General features: G+C 42.9%; 1 protein-coding gene across 1 annotated transcript in view; it reads left to right on the top strand.

The window, feature by feature from the left end:
* The window catches only part of TRDN (triadin), a 260,739-nt gene that overhangs the window by 50,607 nt on the left and 190,361 nt on the right, over positions 1 to 19,771 (top strand). The window contains exons 6-9 of the mRNA XM_078852185.1: positions 1,529 to 1,588; positions 9,248 to 9,304; positions 13,568 to 13,627; positions 17,438 to 17,632. Coding sequence (XP_078708311.1) covers positions 1,529 to 1,588; positions 9,248 to 9,304; positions 13,568 to 13,627; positions 17,438 to 17,632 — 372 coding nt within the window. The remainder of the gene's footprint in view (positions 1 to 1,528; positions 1,589 to 9,247; positions 9,305 to 13,567; positions 13,628 to 17,437; positions 17,633 to 19,771) is intronic.

Here is a 19,771-nt window from a genome sequence, read left to right as displayed (position 1 = left end):
CCAAGCAAGCGCTCTAGTCATTGGGCTAAAAGTTATAAGGTGGATGGCAGCAGCTGCATCACCACCACCTCTCCTCATTCCTGCAAGAGACTCCTAAGCTGCCTGAGTCCAGGAGGTTCCTGTTCACTAAGCAGAAATAGACACTTCCCTGCAGCCCAAATTTAGGGGCTGTCTCCCAATGAGGAATAGGATTTAGGACACACCCCTCTTGACAGCTGCTCCCATTGGTTAGCTTAGGTGGCTCCCCAACTAGTGTGTGGGCTTTTGTGGATTCATTCTAAGGCACTTATCTTTCCTCATTCATTGTGTAGGGAGCCTAGGTGCCTAACTTCGCTTTGTGGATCATGATATTGTTCCTATGATTTTTCTGGGCACCTAAAAGTTGGATCCCATCCTCAGTTCCCGTTCATTATAGTGTAAATTGGGATTCCAAATCCTTTAGGTGGCTTTGAAAAGTCCTCTACTTCTTCCCATTACACTAGTGAGTAGTAATAAAAATTGTTTGCTTGTTATTGACATTTTATTTGCTAACATTTTCACATGTGAGGAAATGATGAAATTAGGGAACATTTGCAACAAACATTTGGTTTAACGAAATACGCACTGAGTCATGATTTTAGGAAGAAATATTTAAACAAGAAAATCATGTCATTTGTGCTGCTTCTTAGCACTTCTGATAAAGTAAAATTTGCTAAAAAATAATTGCGAGTAGAGCAGGGCAGGAACGTATATGCATGCAGAAGTGACAAGTCATCCACTTGGCATGACTCTATTTTAGTTTTTGCCAGAAAATTGAGGTGAGGAGAGAAAATGTCTCTTCCTTTTTCCATAAAACACCACCAATTTAGTCCTTCATGGGGGTTTTGTGGTGGTGGGCATTTTTACATGCAGTTCTTTATGAGCTGGGATACTATGATATCCAAACTCTTGATATCCAAACTCTTGTGGGTCAGCAGCTGGCTATCTACAGGCATCAAGTCTCTCTGCTAAAGGAGGTATGTGCAGCTAACTGTGTTTTAAACAGCTATTCTTCTGATGTTATGTTCTTATTACAGACGTGTATCCTTGCTAATCCGTCTTTGTGGTTGAAGTAACATCCAAAAATAAAGAACAGCTTGGAAGGCAATGTGTGAGCCATTTTCTGTTAAGAATAGAAAGTGCTGCTGTCAAAATAGTTTCCCACATTGGGATCTGAGAGCAGCATGCTTATGCAATGGAGCAAAACCAAATCCTGCAAATGAGATTAAGCTGAATAGTCAGTTACGGTGCAGATACACGATCCAACAATTTTCACAAGCATAAACAGGCTCATTTGTTAGAAAAAAAGATCTATATCTCTGTTGTACATGTAAGCAAATAGGAAAATTTAAGAAAGATTGCTGTTATATATGAGAAGCTAGCATCTGTGATTCAGAGCTGAAATCCATTAGCGTATCTTGCAAATACTTTCCCTTTATCATTTTGAAGGAATAGTTAGATTTGTGGCGTATGTAACAGAGATGACTATGTCGCTATTTTGTATTTCTAGTAATTCACAAAGAGAAACCTGAAAAACAAGAAAAGATTGAACGGAAGGAACAGCCAAAAGGTAGGTGTCCAGAGCTTGAGATTGGCATTCATCCTGGCTCCTCTTTGGTCCAAAATAGCCTCATCTGTTGATGTTCAGGGCAAAGGCCATTTGTTTTTGTGGAGGGAGGAAGTATAATGAAGGATGACTCTATGGAGAGTGGAGATTTTAAAGGACTTTTGGATATATCAACTATCTATATGGTTTTATTGAACATAAAGGCTGAGATCATCTTCTTCTTATCATATGTGCAGCATTTCTCAGGTGGCACGTGACCAGGACTCATCACTGAATTTGATCCACTGGTTGGATCATTAGCTTCCCCAGCCCAGGCCGGGTACTGATGGCGAGTGCAATATGAATGCTGATGGATTGATGGATGCTTTATGTTGTTTTTTAAACTTATAGAATATAGCAGTAGGGATATACTACCAACCACCTGACCAGGATGGTGATAGTGACTGTGAAATGCTCAGGGAGATTAGAGAGGCTATGAAATTAAAAAACTCAGTAATAATGGGGGATTTCAACTATCCCCATATTGGTTGGGTACATGTGACCTCAGGACGGGATGGAGAGATAAAGTTTCTTGACACCTTAAATGAATGCTTCTGAGAGCAGCTTGTCCTGGAACCCACAAGAGGAGAGGCAATTCTTAATTTAGTCCTAAGTGGAGCACAGGATCTGGTCCAAGAGATGAATGTAGCTGAACCACTTGATAATAGTGACCATAATATAATTAAATTTAACATCCCTGTGGTGTGGAAGACACCACCACAGCCCACCACAGTAGCATTTAATTTCAGAAAGTGGAACTATATGGAAATTAGGAAGTTAGTGAAACAGAAATTAAAAGGTACAGTGCCAAAAGTGAAATCCCTGCAAGCTGCATGGAAACGTTTTAAAGACACCATAATAGAGGCTCAACTTAATTGTATACCCCAAATTAAAAAACATAGTAAGAGAACCAAAGAAGTGCCACTGTGGCTAAACAACAAAGTAAAAGAAGCAGTGAGAGGCAAAAAGGCATCCTTTAAAAAGTGGAAGTTAAATTCTACTGAGGAAAATAGAAAGGAGCATAAACTCTGGCAAATGAAGTGTAAAAATATAATTAGGAAGGCCAAAAAATAATTTGAAGAACAGCTAGCCAAAGACTCAAAAAAGTAATAGCAAAAATTTTTTTAAGTACAGCAGAAGCAGGAAGCTTGCTGAACAGCCAATGGGACCACTGGACGACTGAAGTGCTAAAGGAGCACTCAAAGACGATAAAGCCATTGTGGAGAAATTAAACCAATTATTTGCATCAGTCTTCACAGCTGAGGATGTGAGGGAGATTCCCAAACCTGAGCCATTCTTTTTAGGTGACAAATCTGAGGAACTGTCCTAGACTGAGGTGTCATTAGAGGAGGTTTTGAAATAAATTAATAAACTAAACCGTAATAGGTCACCAGGATCAGATGGTTTTCACCCAAGAGCATAGGCGGTGAGTTCTATGGGCCCGCGGTGCCTGGGCACAAGGAATATTCCTGGCCCGGGCTTGGCTCCAGCAATATTTGAGGCCGTGTCTCTCCCTTGGCCTGACCTTCCGCCCCAGGCACTCCACCCTGCGCATCCCCGAGCGATTTAGAATGCCCCCCCCCCCACCACCACCACCAGCGCAGTGGAGCTGAGTGGCTTCCTGCCTATTAGCTTCATGTGGCTACTGGCCCATCGCTGTGGCCCCTGGGTGGGGTGGGTCTGGGTCTACTTGCACTGCTCCCACTCCAAGCGTCCCTGCAGTCAAAGGGAAGCTGCGAGGGCAGTGCCCGGGGGTAGCAGAGCACGGAGGCTGCACCCCTCACCCCCTGCCCCAGCCCAGAGCCTGCACCCAGCAGTCAAACTTCATCCAGAGCCTGCATCCCAGACCCCCTTCCCCACCCAAACTCCCTCCTGGAGCCCAACCTCTCACGCCTTCTGCATCCAAACTCCCTCCCAGAGCCTGCACCCCTCCTGCACCCCAATATCCTGCCCCCACTCAGGACCTGCACTCCAGACCTCCTCCCCCCAACCCAAACTCCCTCCCAGAGCCTTAGGCAGGTGGGGGGCAGAGTTTAGGGGTGCAGGCTCTGCATATTCTGGGTACCACCAAAATTTCTACAAACCTGCAGCCCCTGCCCAAGAGTTCTGAAGGAACTCAAATGTGAAATTGTAGAACTACTAACTGTGGTATGTAACCTATCATTTAAATCAGCTTCTGTACCAGATGACTGGAGGATAGCCAATGTGATGCCAATTTTTTTTAAAAAGGCTCCAGAGGTGATCCTGGCCATTACAGGCCAGTAAGCCTAACTTCAGTATCAGGTTTAAGAACAGAATTATCAAACACCTAGATGAACATGGTTTGTTTGGGAAGAGTCGACATGGTTTTTGTAAAGGGAAATCAAGCCTCACCAATCTATTAGAATTCTTTGAGGGGGTCAACAAGTATGTGGACAAAGGGGATCCAAAGGATATAGTGTACTTAGATTTTCAGAAAGCCTTTGACAAGTTCCCTCACCAAAGCTGTCATGGGATGAGGGAAGGTCCTCTCATGGATCAGTAACCTGGTTAAAAGATAGGCAACAAAGGGTAGGAGTTCGGAATGGAGAGAGGTAAATAGTGGTGTACCCCAGGGGTCTGTATTGGGACCTATTCAACATATTCATAAATGATCTGGAAAAAGGGGTAAACAATGTGGTAGCAAAATTTGCAGATGATACAAAACTACTCAAGATAGTGAAGTCCAAAGCAGACTGTGAAGAGTTACAAAGGGATCTCTCAAAACTGGGTGACTGGGCAACAAAATGGGCAAAAAAAAGATGAAATTTAGTGTTGATACATGCAAAGTAATGCACACTGGAAAACGTAATCCCAAGTATACATCTAAAAGTATACATCTAAAATTATGGGGTCTAAATTAGCTATTACCACTCAAGAAAGAGATCTTGGAGTCATTGTGGATAGTTCTCTGAAAACATCCACTCAATGTGCAGCAGTGATCAAAAAAGCAAACAGAATGTTGGGCATCATTAAGAAAGGGATAGATAATAAGACAGAAAATATCATATTGCCTCTATATAAACCCATGGTATGCCCACATCTTGAATAATGCATACAGATGCAGTCACCCCATCTCAAAAAAGATATATTGGAATTGGAAAAGGTTCACAAAAGGGCAACAAAAAATGATTGGGGGCATAGATCAACTTCAATATGAGGAGAGATTAATAAGATTGGGACTTTTCACCTTGGAAAAGAGACAACTAAGGGGGGATATGATAGAGGTATATAAAATCATGGTTGGTGTGGAGAAAATAAATAAGGAAGTGTTATTTACTCCTTCTCATAATGCAAGAACTAAGGGTTGCCCAATGAATTAAACAAACAAAAGGAAGTATTTCTTGACACAATGCACAGTCAACCTGTGGAACACTTTGCCAGAAGATGTTGTGAAGGCCAAGACTATAACAGGATTCAAAAAAGAACTAGATACATTCATGGAGAATAGGTCCATCAGTGCTATTAGTCAGGATGGGCAAGGATGGTGTCCCTAGCCTCTGTTTGCCAGAATCTGGGAATGGGCTGTTCTGCTCATTCCCTCTGGGGCACCTGGCATTGGCCACTGTCAGAAGACAGGATACTAGGCTAGATGGATCTTTGGTCTGACCCAGTGTGGCTGCTCTTATGTTCTTATATAAATGGTACCTAGAACAATATATAGGTTTCTATTTCATTTGTACTATATACAGTAACTCCTTGCTTAACATTGTAGTTATGTTCCTGAAAAGTGCAACTGTAAGCGAAACAATGTTAAGTGAATCCAATTTCCCCATAAGAATTAATGTAAATGTGGGGGTTTAGGTTCTAGGGAAAATTTTTTCACCAGACCAAAGACTATATTTTTTATACACACACACACAGAGTATAAGTTTTAAACAAACAATTTAATACTGGTACACAGTGATGATGATTGTGAAGCTTGGTTGAGGTGATGAAGTCAGAGGGTGGGATATTTCCCAGGGGATGCCTTAGTGCTAAATGATGATCTAGCAATTGGCTGAGCCCTCAAGGGTTAACTCATTGTTGTTAATGTAGCCTCACACTCTACAAGGCAGCACGAATGGAGGGAGGGGAGACAGCATGGCAGAGAGAGACAGAGACACACACCCTGTGTATGAGAGAGAGCGATGCGCATTGCTCCTTTAAGTATGCTGACCCCACTCTTAAGTACATTGCCTTTTTAAGTTAATCAGCAAGCTGAGATGGCAGCTGCTGCCAGGAAGCTCCCTCTGTCCTGAGCCCTGTTGTGTGCCCCCCCTGCTCTATGGAAGATGGGGAAAGCAGGGTGCAGGAGCAGGGTGGTGGGGGACACCCTGACATTAGCCCCCTTCTTTCCCCCCCTCCCCCACATAGCAAGCAGGAGACTCTGGAGAGCAGCTCCAAGGCAGAGGGCAGGAACAGCACATGGCAGTGTGGAGAGGGACAGCTGAACTGCCGGCAATTGATAGCCTGCTGGGTGGCTGGCTGCCGCACAGGGAATGGGGAGCTAATGGGGGGCTGCCGGTCCACCCCGGTTCCAAGCCCCCACCAGCTAGCTGCAATGGGCTGCTCTTCCTGCAAGCAGTGGACAAAGCAGGAGGCTGCCAAACGACGTTATAAGGGAGCATTGTGCAACTTTAAACAAGCATGTTCCCTAATTGATCAGCAACATAACAATGAAACGACGTTAACTGGGACGACTTTAAGAGTTCCTGTAAATCTAAGTGCTAGATTGTGCCTTTTTGCCCAGTCCTGAGCTAGGGATGATGAGTAGATTATAGCAGTAGCCCCTGGAGACACTGTGCCTCAACAACATCCCTCTGTGGAAGAATTTCTTCCTTTCTTCATTCTTGCACTGGGGGATAGTAATTTGTTATTGGCCTATCAGGGGTGCTGGAACAATTTGTATAGTGGGGGTGCTGAGAGCCATCGAACCAAACTGTAAACCCTGTATATGATGGAAACCACTTCAAGCCAGGGGGTGTGGCAGCACCCCAGTGCCCCTAGTTCCAGCACCTATGTGGCCCATGCCAACAGCAAATTACAGAACTCCCTGTGTTATTGCCTGACCTGGATGTGTTGAGAAGTGAGAGACAGAAACCCATTCATAAGAATGTACTTTATTTTTATTTGTGAAATGGAAGCTTAAAATAAAACAAAGCATGGTATTATTATGCCCTCACAATTACATGTGTAATTAAGCAGAGGGTGATTTTATCATTAGTAGCCAATAAAAAATGTTGTTGTTTTTTTATCCATGCTTCAGAAGCAACCGCATAATTAAAAAAAACAAACAACAAAATTACCCAACTGAAGCATTCCTAGGGCAGTTGTTCAACTTGTCAACTCTGTTAGCTTCGCTTTTCTTGATTAGCTACTCTCATGGTACCACTGTTGTGCCATCAAGGCAGGCTGTATTTCGATAGGGATGGGAAATGAAAACAAACACGGGAGACCTTAGAGATGGTGCGTACATCTGTTTACAGACTCTACTCTCATGCTGCATACATTTTGACATCTTGAGTGGTCTCCGTGATCTTTCCAGATGCCCACTGTCATATGAACTACTTCATTGGTACCTTTTAACTCCAGGAGATGATTGTTCTATGAAAATGCCATTAAAATAAATCCAAAGTACAAAATCTACTCACATGCCCTTTATGTTGATGAGTTATAATAATAAATCCCCGATCATTATTATACTTGACAGTCCCAAAAAAATACTTGCCTGAGGTGAGTGGGAAGGTAATATTTGTACGTCTGGATTATTCTATTTTTTCCATATAAAAATGTATAGGTACCTTCCAGTATAATTAGATTTCAGTGATTTCATGGACCTTCAGTTCTTAAAGATCTTCACCTGGAGGTTAACCAGCTATGGATGTGCTATTGACAAAACTGCTTTTGGCTGAAATAATTTGAACACATAAACAAAGCTTAGCAAGAGTCAACAAGTCTCACCAGCAGTGAAGCTGGCATTTAGTAGAATCACATCTTCGGCTTTGGCACGACTGGTGAAAACTAAACACTCTTTTATTTCACCTCCACTTTTTGTTTTTTCACCTTCTAAAAACAAGTCAGCCTGAGACAGAGCTTTGCTATTATCTTCATTTAACATGGGTTTACACATTGAAAATAGCACAATGATGTCCTGAGGTAAATGTGTTCATTTTCCCAATATTTTTATTGCGAAAGTGTCTATGCGGTGGTAAGAATGGCAAAATTGCAATCTGGGCACAATTTGTGAATTTGTCAAACTTTGCATGAACCTCAGTGTTTGCATTCTTACTATTATTACTATTGGAGCAGATCTAAGATTGTAATAGATTTTAAGGCCAGAAGGAACCATTATGATCATCTAGTCTGGCCTCCTGCATAAGTTAGGGCATAGAATTTCACTCAGAATTTCCTGCATCAGGCCCATAACTTCTAGTTGAGATAGAACTACTCATTTATTTTATGCTCCAAACTGTGCTTGGTGCTTTTAGAGTAGGGGCCTGTATTGTGTGCCTGTAAAGAGCTTACAGTGTAATGGTTCTGTCCTACAAACACCTACTGTCCAATTTCATGTTACTTGACTTACAATATCAATAAATCTTTTTCCTTAGTAAATCCTTTTACTTTTTATTTTTTTGTTAAGCCAATTGTGTGATCAGTGCTGTTCAATACTGGGGGAAAACTCAGTCCTTATAAGAATCTTATAATGTAAATGGACAGTGAAATGAAAGTCTCTAAAACTGCCACAAGGGGTTTTTTGGCTGCTGGTAGAGAGAGGAACCACACTGGAACTTCCAACTCTACAACTACCTTTGGGGCTACAGAATGTGACTCGGGCTACTGGCTAAAGAAAAAGAAGAGAAGTTCCATGTAGTGCCTGGCCTCTTTATGGCTAGTTCTCTCTCCATCTCCATATATTAATGATGTACTATATGACTGTTGTTACTTTGCACTACTTCCAACCAAAATGAGGGCTTGTCTTAACTACCGGGGAGATCAATGCTGCTGCAATCGATGCAGCGGGTGTCAATTTAGTGGGTCTAGTGAAGACGCACCAAATCAATGGCAGAGCGCTCTCCAGTCGACCCCGGTACTCCAGCTCCCCAAAAAGTGTAGGGTAAATTGACCAGAGAGCATCTCCCGTTGATGCAGCGCAGTGAAGACATTGGGGTAAGTCGACCTAAGCTATGTTGACTCCAGCTACGTTATTCACGTAGCTGAAGTAGCGTAACTTAGGTCAACTTACCCCGATAGCGAAGACAAGCCCTGAGTGTAACTCTCAGCTGTGAGGTGTCTCAGGCCGTGGAACTCTATTCCAAGGCTGCCTTCAGTGTGCCCTCTTGCAAAGGATCATGCAATGTCAGTGAAACATAACTTTCCTCCTGAGTAGAGCTTTAAATGAGAACTCCGATGAACTACATCCATAAATGTAACAAAATGTGAGCTCTCTAATTTGGGGACAACCTTGTGAGTTGAAGTGAATGGTAGCTGAATGTGCCCTGTTCCTTCTTCACACAATCAGGCCCCAGCATCCAGGTGTCAGTTGAAATAGTTTTTTGCTTACTCATTTCATCTGAACTCTTTGTCTTTTTAAATAAGTACAATATTGTGTCTGTTTATTTGCAGTTGCTCACAAAACCAAGCCTGAAAAACAGGAGAAAGCTGAAAAAGCACCTCCAAAAGGTAATTATTGATTAGTTTTAGATTTAGTATTTTATGGTTTTTCTTTTTTCCTTTTTGGAGTGTGGAGGTCTGTTTAGAGTGTGTAGTTGTTTCAGAATGACTTCTTTGATGATAAACTAATCTTTCCTTGGGCCTATTTGGCTAGGGTTGCCAGGTGTCTGGTTTTTGACCGGAACGCTGGGTCGAAAAGGGACCCTGGTGGCTCTGGTCAGCATCGCCAACCAGGCCGTTAAAAGTCTAATAGCTAGTCCCTACCTGTCCTGGCACGGCACTGCATCCCAGAAGCACCCAGCAGGTCTGGCTCCTAGCCACAGGGGCCACAGAGCTCTGCGCACTGCCCCTGCCCCGAGCACTGGCTCTGCACTCCAATTGGCTGGGAACTGTGGCAAATGGAAGATGGGGAGGCAGTACCTGTTGGTGAGAGCAATGCGTGGAGCCTCCTGCCCCCCTGTCAGCCCCCCCACCTAGGAGCTGGACCTGCTGGACGCTTCCGGGGTGCAGCGCGGAGCCAGGACAGGCAGGGAGCCTGCCTTAGACTCACAGAACCACTAACCAGGAGCCTTCTGAGGTAACCCCATGCCCCAGTCCCAGACCTAAGCCTCCCCCAAACCTGGAGCCCCCCTGCACTCCTAACCCTTCATCCTCTGCCCCACCCCAGATGCCCACACCCCCAGCCGTAGCCCTCACCCCCCACTCCGTAACCCCCTATCCCAGCCCAAAGACCCCTCCTATGCCCTGAACCCCTCATCCCTGGCCCCACCCCAGAGCCTTCACCCCTAGCCCAGAGTCTGTACTCCCTCCTGCACCCCACCCCCTGTCTCAACCCCCAGCCCTCTCCCACTTTCCAAATCCCTCAGCTTGGAGCCCCCTCTTGGACCCCAAACCCCTCATCCCCAGCCCCACCCCAGAGCCTGCACCCCCAGTGGGAGCTCTCACCTCCTTCCACACCCCAACCCCCTGCTCCAGCCCATTGAAAGTGAGTGAGGGTGGGAGAGAGCGAACCACCAAGGGAGAGGGAATGTAGTGAGCAGGGGAAGGGGCCTCGGGGAAGGGGCAGGGCCTCAGAGAAGGGGCAGGGCTAGGGTGTTCGGTTTTGTGCGATTAGAAATTTGGCAACCCTATATTTGGCTAAAGGCCTTGAGCAGTTCCTATCTTAAGTTTTGTACAACATATTTCTTGCTTAGTTCTACTGTTGTGTAATACAAGGAGTCCATGAACCATTCTTGCGTAGCTAGAGTAATGAGCAACTGAGTATTGTGTTTTTGTTTCTTCTTGTCCTCTTCTCCAAAACTGGATTCAGGGATTTGACTGTAACAAAGGCTTTCTCACTTGTATCAGTTTTCAATTTAGTGGAGACTCTTCTGAGATGGTGTTTACCATCTCTTGCTTTGTGTCTTCTCTTATATCCAAAAATAGCTGTTCATTTTCTTGCTTTTATTTATTGCAACAACCTTTTTGTTCCAGCACATGATCTGTGCAGTTTTTCACTGATAGAAATTGCACTTTTTCTCTCTAGCAAGGCAAATATGCCTTGGATAAAATGTACGTATCTTCCAATTACCACACATATTCTGGGGCAACAGGGCATGTGCGGGTGGGTTTTTGGTATTCTTTCAATTGAAAATCCTATCTTTAAATACACTTCAGATAGGAGACTTTCCGAATTCATTTAGCCTCCTCCACCAATTCATTTTGTTGACCATAGCATTTATAAATCTTTGATGATTGACTGTGGGTTCCTGCATATTTACTTTTGTGTTAAAGACTTTGCTTTTTGGGGACCAGATGCTGCTGTACTGGGTTGGGTTAGGGTACATCTTCACTGCATAGACAAGCTGGGCTCATAACCGGGTTTTAGCCGCATCTCCTCTCCCTTCCCATCCACACAGAAAAACAGCTGACTTGGGGTTAGACGTGCATTAATTCAGGGCTATCTGATTTGGCTGGGAATATCAGTTAGACTGAGCCTAGGCTCTGATTTAACTCTGTCTGGTACCCACTTATTTCGCCGTGATGACTCAATCAAAATCCGTCAAGTACTGATTGTCCTCCAATGGCCTTCCCAAAATTCCCTCCAAAGGACAGACAGTGTCTCCTGCAGTTGGCACAACTGAGTGAAAATGAATGCTAGAGTGTATCCAAAGAACCATGGGATATGCCCCAGACACACACAAGTGAGTGCAGAATGAGTGAGGACATGATAACGTGGGTAGGGCTTTGTAGTGCAGACACTCGCACCCATGCTAAATTAACCTAGGTGCTTAGACTTTGGTGCTGATCACCCAAGTTGACTCTGTAATGAAGACGTAGTCTCTAATCTTTGTCTCTTCCTTATTTTTTAGTCAGACTAGGATTAGATCTGGAACCATTAATATGCTAATGGAGTGAAAATGGGCTCTCGGAAATTAATTTTGCTTGATTTTGAAGCTGTTCAAACACAGTGACACAGTGGATTGGAATGCTTGAATCAGACTTTGTTAGGTTCACCTTCCACTAAGGAAAGGTGTGGAAAAAGGAAATGGGAATGGAGAGAAAAATGTGAATGAAAACGTGACTATAATAATAAAAGGCAGCTACTATCTGGTATCTCTTTGGGGGAAGGGATACGGCTGGGATATACTATCCTAAATGTGTAGCACAAACTTTTCCTTAGCTAGAAAAGTATGTTTTTTAAAATTGAATTGCCCTGAAGTAAATCAGGGGTGGTCTTCATAGAAAATAAAAATTCACAAACTCAGTTTAGTCTTGAGAATGCAAAAAACCCCAGCTGTCTCCATCCCAAACTCCATGAGGTTCAGACATCCCTAATGTATGCTCTGCCTGTCTATCCTTCTATTTTTTGATGTCTTAAATGTGCCCGTGACTGGTCAATGTATTTTGTGAAGAGTTCTGTTTGGTTAGTGGTTGGCGCTTTGGCTGTATTAGTAGCGAGGTAGAGACATTCCATCCCATTTCTCTCTAAGAGATTGTCTACACTTAAAACGCTCGCGGTGGCACAGCACTGCAGCTGTAGCAATGTAGACATGATCTACATTGATGGGAGAGATTCTCCCGTCAGCATAGGTAATTCATCTTCCCAAGGGGTGGTAGCTAGCTTAATGAAATCGCTGTCTACATGGGGACTTAGGTTGGTTTAACTACACCACTCGGGTGTGGATTTTTCACACCCCTGACTGACGTAATTAAATCAACCTAATTTTCTAGTGTAGACCAGCCCCAAATCCTGAGGGAGGATTCTGTGCATCAACAGTTCCTGTGGATCTGCTTAGGGCACATCTCATTCATTTTAGCCGCCCCTCCCCCAAACACATTTCCTGCATCAGTGTGTGTCAGGCCACTTCTCATCTTATCTGAGGTTTGTTCTGTGTCACATCAGCTGCCAGTAGTGCTAAGGGTCATTCCAGCAGCTGGGGATCACTGGGGCATGAGGATGCCCAGGCAATGAATGTAATTCTAGCTGCAGGGAGAGATTGTGGTGTAGGAGCCATTATGATGGTTCTAAACCATTTAAAATTCCCCCTACTCATAGGAGATCCTCTGAAGGTGAATGCATCCGATGAAGTGAGCTGTAGCACACGAAAGCTTCTGCTCAAATAAATGTGTTAGTCTCTAAGGTGCCACAAGTCCTCCTTTTCTTTTTGCTGATACAGACTAATACGGCTGTTACTCTGAAATCTGAAGGTTGAGTAAGCAGACTTCAAGGTAGCTTTTTTTCCCTGATAAAGGGGCCAAAGAACGTATATTGGCAAGAACACCATCTAAACACATCAGCTAAAAAGCATACACCCAGGAGACCATAGCATTGAATGTCCATTCCAGAGTGGAATGTGTTAAAAGAGAATGTTGCTGTTATTTAGCTGCCACTTGAATGAAGTGAAGATAACTTTCAGCGCTGTTTTGTTCCCGTAAAATATGGCTTAATGGTAATCAGGGAGAGGAAGGAGAGAAGTATCAGAGTAGAATATTGATATGCTTCTGTGTTGCAGAATGAAGCCTCATGGAAAAGTGATTTAAATCTGCATGCCACCTCGGAGTTCTGTTTGATAGCTGCTAAAACATCACCAATTTATATGTGCGTAACTGACTCATACAACCCAGAACCTTTTTTTAAAAGAGGGAAATGTGAAGTAAACTGTAAATACATGAAATAGACGTGGTTCGCAAGATGTGTCATGATTCTGTGATGTTGTGTTTTGGCAACTCTTTTTCATCAGTTTTCACAAAAATTTTTGTAAAGAAAAGTATAATTTTTATTCATTTTAGTAATTCAAAAAGACAAACCAGAAAGAGAGGAAAAAGTTGAAAAGAAAGCTCCTCCTAAAGGTAACTGTTCCTTTTCATTACATTTTAATTTTACAACAGTTTATGCTGAAAAGTTTAACCTTTATTTTGAGTAAGCAGAGAGTGAATGTGTATGAAAGTAAGCGATATACTGGGAATTTTTAGTAAATAAAATATACTTGTTGATCTTCTTTAAGATAGTACAAAAAATAGATCGCTGAAGATAATCAGAATAAAACCATGTGTAACTGTATCACAGAGAAAGTCGAGAGCAGGCTTACTAAATGTCACTTACAAGATCAGCCAAGAATTTTAGCAGGAGTGTTGGAATAATTTTTATAGTGGAGGTGCTGAGAGCTATTGAACCAAACTGTAAGCCTTTTATATACTGGAAACCACTTCAAGCCAGGTAGGGTGACCAGATATCCCAATTTTTTAGGGACAGTCCCAATTTTAGCGCAGAGGTGGGCAAACTACGGCCCGCGGGCCACATCCGGCCCATGGGACCGTCCTGCCTGGCCCTTGAGCTCCCCACCAGAGAGGCTAGCCCCCGGGCCCTCCTCTGATGCCCCCCCTCCCCTGCAGCCATGCGGGCAGTGCTCTGGGCGGCGGGGCTGCATGCTCCTGCAGGGTAGCAAGGCAGCAGCACAGCTGCCAGACATGCTGCTCTGAGCAGCATGGTAAGGGGGTCAGGGGGGTTCCTGGGAACAGCCAGGGGACAGGGAGCAGGGGGCGGTTGGAAAGGCATGGTAGTCCCAGGAGGCCTGTCAGAGCGTGGAGGTGTGGATAGGAGTCGGGGCAGTCAGGGGACAGGGAGCGGGGGGGGGGGGGGGGGGTTGGATAGGGGCGGGGCAGGGGTGAAAGGATTTACCGGTATGCTGGAGTACTGAGCGGGGGTGTGGCCTCAACCGGAAGAGGTGGGGCCTTTAAATCAAGATTCAAAGGCCCCCAGGCTCCAGCTGTGGCTGGGAGTCCCAGGGCCCTTAAATCACCCTGGAGCTACCTGCTGCAGAGGCGGCTGGGAGCTCAGGGCCCTTTAAATCACCGCGGGAGTCCTGCTGCCACTACCCGGGGTTCCCTGCAGTGGCCGAAAGGGCCAGGGGTCCGGCCGCTGCTCGGGGTAGTGGCGGCAGGGCTCTGGCGGTGATTTAAAGGGCCTGGGACTCCCCGCAGCTGCTGGAGCCCCAGCCCTTTAAATCACTGCCAGGGAAGCCTGTCTGGCACGGCGTACCAGCTTTTGCCGGTACGCTGTACCGAACCGTACCGACTTACTTTCACCTCTGGGCGGGGGGTCCCGGGAGGGGGCGGTCTGGGAACAAGGAGCAGGGGGGTCGGATGAGTCGGGGGTTCTGATGGGGGCAGTCAGGGGGTGGGATGTGGGAGGGGTCAGATAGGGGGCGGGGCCAGGCTGTTTGGGGAGGCACAGCCTTCCCTACCTGGCCCTCCATACAGTTTTGCAACCCCAATGTGGCCCTCGGGCCAAAAAGTTTGCCCACCCTTGGTTTAGCTGGAATTGCTGTACCACCGCATTATGGGAGACATGAATTTTGCAGCAACTTCTAGAGTTCTGCCTCAAGGTCAAATAACCTTGAGAGTTTCAGAAGCAGCACACTTGGAGAGGGCTAAATTCTACCCTCAGGCACATGCTCTCAGCTCCCATCAACTTCATTTACAGGCACATAAACAGAATTTGGAGCTTGGGCTCTGAAAAACCAGGTTAATTAGTGGTTTCAGAGGAGCAGCTGTGTTAGTCTGTATTAGCAAAAAGAACAGGAGTACTTGTGGCACCTTAGAGACTAACAAATTTATTTGAGCATGAGCTTTCGTGAGCTACAGCTGAATGCACTGAATGCATTCGATGAAGTGAGCTGTAGCTCACGAAAGCTTATGCTCAAATAAGTTAATTAGTGCACACTACTTATTATGCTCCTGATGCAGCTTGAAGTGTCTGCTTATGGCTTGATTAGTTTTCCAGATCTGAAGAAGAGCTCTTCGAAAGCTTTTCTCTCTCACCAACAGAAGTTGCTTTAATAAAAGATATCTCACCTATCTTCTCTCTAATATCCTAGGACTGACCTGGCTACAGCTGCATGTGGCTTGATTAGACCTGTTCTCTATTTGGTGCCCCATCCTGTAAAGTGCCTGACATTTCCACTGAGGACTGTGTATCAGATTGGCCCCTGGATGACTGCATCTGAAAACTGTTTTTAGTAGCTTCCACAATCTTTAATGTGTAATTGTCTAGAGGCCAATCTGATACAGTCTGCAGTGAGAATATCACCTGATGATGATAGTTAGTGAGCCATCACCTATGATGATGTCACAACATTACCACACAAAATCATGGATGATTCATTATTACCAAACTTGGGCTCACTCTCCAGATTCAAGGTATCATAAGGTTGGCAAGGTTACTTGTGCACTGGCAGAAGTGTACTACGGGTGCTCTTAATTAGAGGGAGCCATTTAAGAATAAAAAAGGACTCTGAAAAACAGTTCTTCACCAGATAAGGCTAGATATTTTTAATAATCACAATGATTTTATTAAGATAAGATGTTGTAGAAAACTGCAGCTTATGTATTGTAGGTGTGACCCAGCCTGACCTAACTAAACTAGAAACTGTACCGTATTGCAGTTCTTAGAGATGCTTTCCTCTTAATGACTGGCTACATATACGCTTGGATTGCAAAGCTTGGATCCAGTAGACCTGATTGTTTCTGATTGTGTCACTGACTGGCTACTCTGACCGTGGGCAAGTCATGTAGGTCCTGATCCGGCTCCACTGAAATTAATGGGAATCTCTCCATTGACTTTAATGGGTGATTGATAGGGTCTTTAATCATTGTGTGTTCCTCCTTTTACACATATTTGAAAGAAGTATAATAATTTTCTAATTCCCAAACAGGCAGGTGTTGTGAAGCTTAATTCATTACTTGGTCAGAAAATTTTCCATGAAAATTTTTTTTCATCAGAAAACACTGATTCATCAAAAATGAAACTTTCTGTGGGAAAGGGTTGGTTTGGAAAAAAGTTTGAAAAATTGGCTTTTCATATTGAAATGTAAACTAACTGATAATAAAAATAATTAAAAAGTTGAAAAAGTCAGTCAAAATGAATTTCAAAATTATCAAAATGAAATGTGTCGATTAATTTATCTGAAATTTTGTTCAGCTTTTCAGTTTGCAATTTTCTTTTAGATTTTTGTCTTTTTGTCCCAACTCAGAATGTAACAAATTTTCAATATCTCAAATTCCGATGAAATGCGAAAATCATTTCCTGCTCAGCTCTAAGTGCTCTCAGATAGAGTGAAAACATTTCACTTGTGTAGCGTCTTGCATCTGATGATCTCAAAGAACTTAACAAACCTTAACAACAAAGCCATGTAATATACCAGCAAGGCAGAGCACTGTCCTTATATCCAATGTTACATATAGAGTAGCTGAGGCAGAAACTGGTTGTGAGTTGCCCATAGTAACAGAATAAGATCATGGCATCACCAGAATGAGTCACTTGACTCATTACTATGGCAGGAAGAACATTATTTCCCTCCTCATAATGAAAGGCACTGTATATCATTAATACACTTTATAAAAGGAATAGAACTTCTTAGTATTTTATCCACTAGTTTGTTTAGAGTGATTTATATGCCTTTGTTCCATTCTGTCTTGTTCTCTGTGTCCATCTTGATTAGACGGTAAGCTGTTCAGGACAGGGACTACCTGTATTTTGTTGTTGTTGTGTAAATTGTTAGCACTAAAGAAATAATACATTATGATTAATTGAATTTAAAAGTGCTTGATGTTATTTATTCAGGAAAGAATGATTTTGACACATTTCTTTATTACGTGCAGAAGAGAAGAAAGCGAAGAGCACCAAAGTTGAAGAAAAAGTTAAAAAGGAAGTGAAAGATGGAAAAGCTGAAACAAAGACAGCTGAAAAAGGCAAGCAGACAGAAGCAAAAGTAGAGGACATTGGGTTAATAAAGGCCAAACCGAAAGTGAAGGAGGAGAAAGCAGTGAAGGCTGAAACAAAATCAGAAAAGAAAGGTAAACAAAACCAGGAGGAATCAGCTGAAGATCCTAAAAGAGTAGTGGGAAAGAAACAGAGACAGTGAACTTAAAGCTGGCAGAGATCAAAGTCAAACTGCAGACATGGAAAAAAAATAATAGTATCTGCCAATCCCCATTGGGTCTCAGATCACTAAATGGAAACGAAACAAACAAAGATGCTTAAGCTAAGCCGCCAGCATGACAACTGTTAGTGACACAGCTAAAGATTCATTTTGCATGTGAATGTTTCATTGAGAAAACAAGGACCAGTGTTCACAATTACTGAATATTTTTACCTAAAATATACATTTTTAGACTTCTGAAAATAATTGTTAAAAGATTTGGAGGCCTAGGAAAAACATGGCTCCTTTCCTGACACTCATTATCTGTTGAGTTAGCATTTTTTACATTTGTTTACATTCCAGCTAAATTTAGTTTTCACCTGAATCACTGGAACCTTTTAGGCATAATGGAACGTGAGGAGATTAAAGCAGCTTCCTGCACCCTGATTGTTTTGACCAGTGGGCTGATCCACCAAGGTGCTGTGCTTTTCCTGCAAGGCGTCAGTCACCTCAGTTCCTATTCACTATGTTAGGAGCTTGGCACATTGCAGGATGCACTCAACACTTTTTTCAAGCTCAGGCTCTGAGAAATTGGTTCAGATTCAAAGTGACGGCAGCATATCTGAGAACACTGGTGAATATCAGATGTTTCCAAATCAATTCACCTCCAGTGTGATGGCGTTACAAGGTGGAAACCCTGAAGTAAATCCTTCTTTCAATAGGAAACCTTCACTTAAAATGAATCTTTGGCCCTGAAGTATCAAGTATCAATGGAAAATTGCATCTTTATTTGAAATCCTGAGGGCATGTTTCTTGCATTGATATCGTTGACAAAAATTTCCCATTGACATAAATGGGAACATGATCATCTTACTGTTTCATATACAACAGTAGTGTTATTTGTGTTATGGCAATTCAACATTATGACTGCATTTCCATTACAAAACATTATTTTCAGGGGCAAAGTAACTAAAAAAAAAATTCTGAGGACTGAAATTTAGCATAAAATATCTCTACCTAGGAATAATTAAACATTTTTTGACTGTTTTAAAATTAAAGTAACATAAAGGGGAAAGAAACTAGTTCAGATCTGTTTTTGCCTTCCTCAGGTTAAAAAATGGTCTTTCATATATATGAAATGTTGCAGGCTTCTAGTCAATAATGGACTAATGCCTTTAGGCCCTGATCTCAAATCCACTGAAGTCAATGGGAGCCCGTCTATTGCCTTCATTAGGCTTTGGATGGGCCCTTTGGGAGGATTCATTTTTCTTTCATGTGTCCTTTTCTTGTTTCACAGAATATTTTTATTTTAGTGCATAGACTTAATGCACTTGTGCCAGCCAAATACCTTAAAGTCCCTATGTGTTTGTTGACAGACAGACTGTACCCAATCCGAATGGATTATTAGGTTTTCAATCAAAATGATATCTTTATAAATTCATATGTAGAATTTTTTTAAGAAAATAGTTTTTCCAGCCACTTTTGGATTTATCAGATAAACATTTATTTTTTTGCGGTCCTTTACAGAATGATACAATAGACTTTAAAGGCTTCACAAGAACTGTTTATAGTCAAGGATCTTTGTACTCCATGGGAAGCTTGACCTGAATTCTACAGCAAGGGACTGGAATTCTGCGGCACTCCAGGGCAGTGGCAGGAAATCTTGCAGCAGCTTGAGATAAATTAAATATTGAGATTTGGGGGAATTAAGTATGAACATAAACAATACCATCAGCACTCTATAATTTCTGTTATGTAAGTTTCTAATTGAATTTATGTTGGTTCTACATTTTTAATTTTCAAAAGCTTGCGTAATCTTTATTTTTTTTTTTTTGGAAAACACATAATTACATAACAGAAGTTGTCAAAGCTGCTCGGTTTGATAGGTGAGTAGGGGATAAATGGGATTTTTTGTTTTGTTTGGTCTCCTAGGCTAGGAAGGTTTGGAGGCGGTCTGGGATTATTGGAGAAGTACGCTAACTGGATGTTAGTCCTAAAATCATCAATGGTTAAACAATGTTGACATTTAAACTGTCATCATTACCTTTCAAAATTAACATATCTTTGAGATGAA

Source organism: Lepidochelys kempii, chromosome 3, assembly GCF_965140285.1.
Source record: "Lepidochelys kempii isolate rLepKem1 chromosome 3, rLepKem1.hap1, whole genome shotgun sequence".
In the NCBI taxonomy this organism is placed as follows: Eukaryota; Metazoa; Chordata; order Testudines; family Cheloniidae; genus Lepidochelys; species Lepidochelys kempii.
The sequence above is the reverse complement of the archived record's forward strand: the minus strand, read 5'-3'. Positions and strand labels throughout refer to the sequence as shown.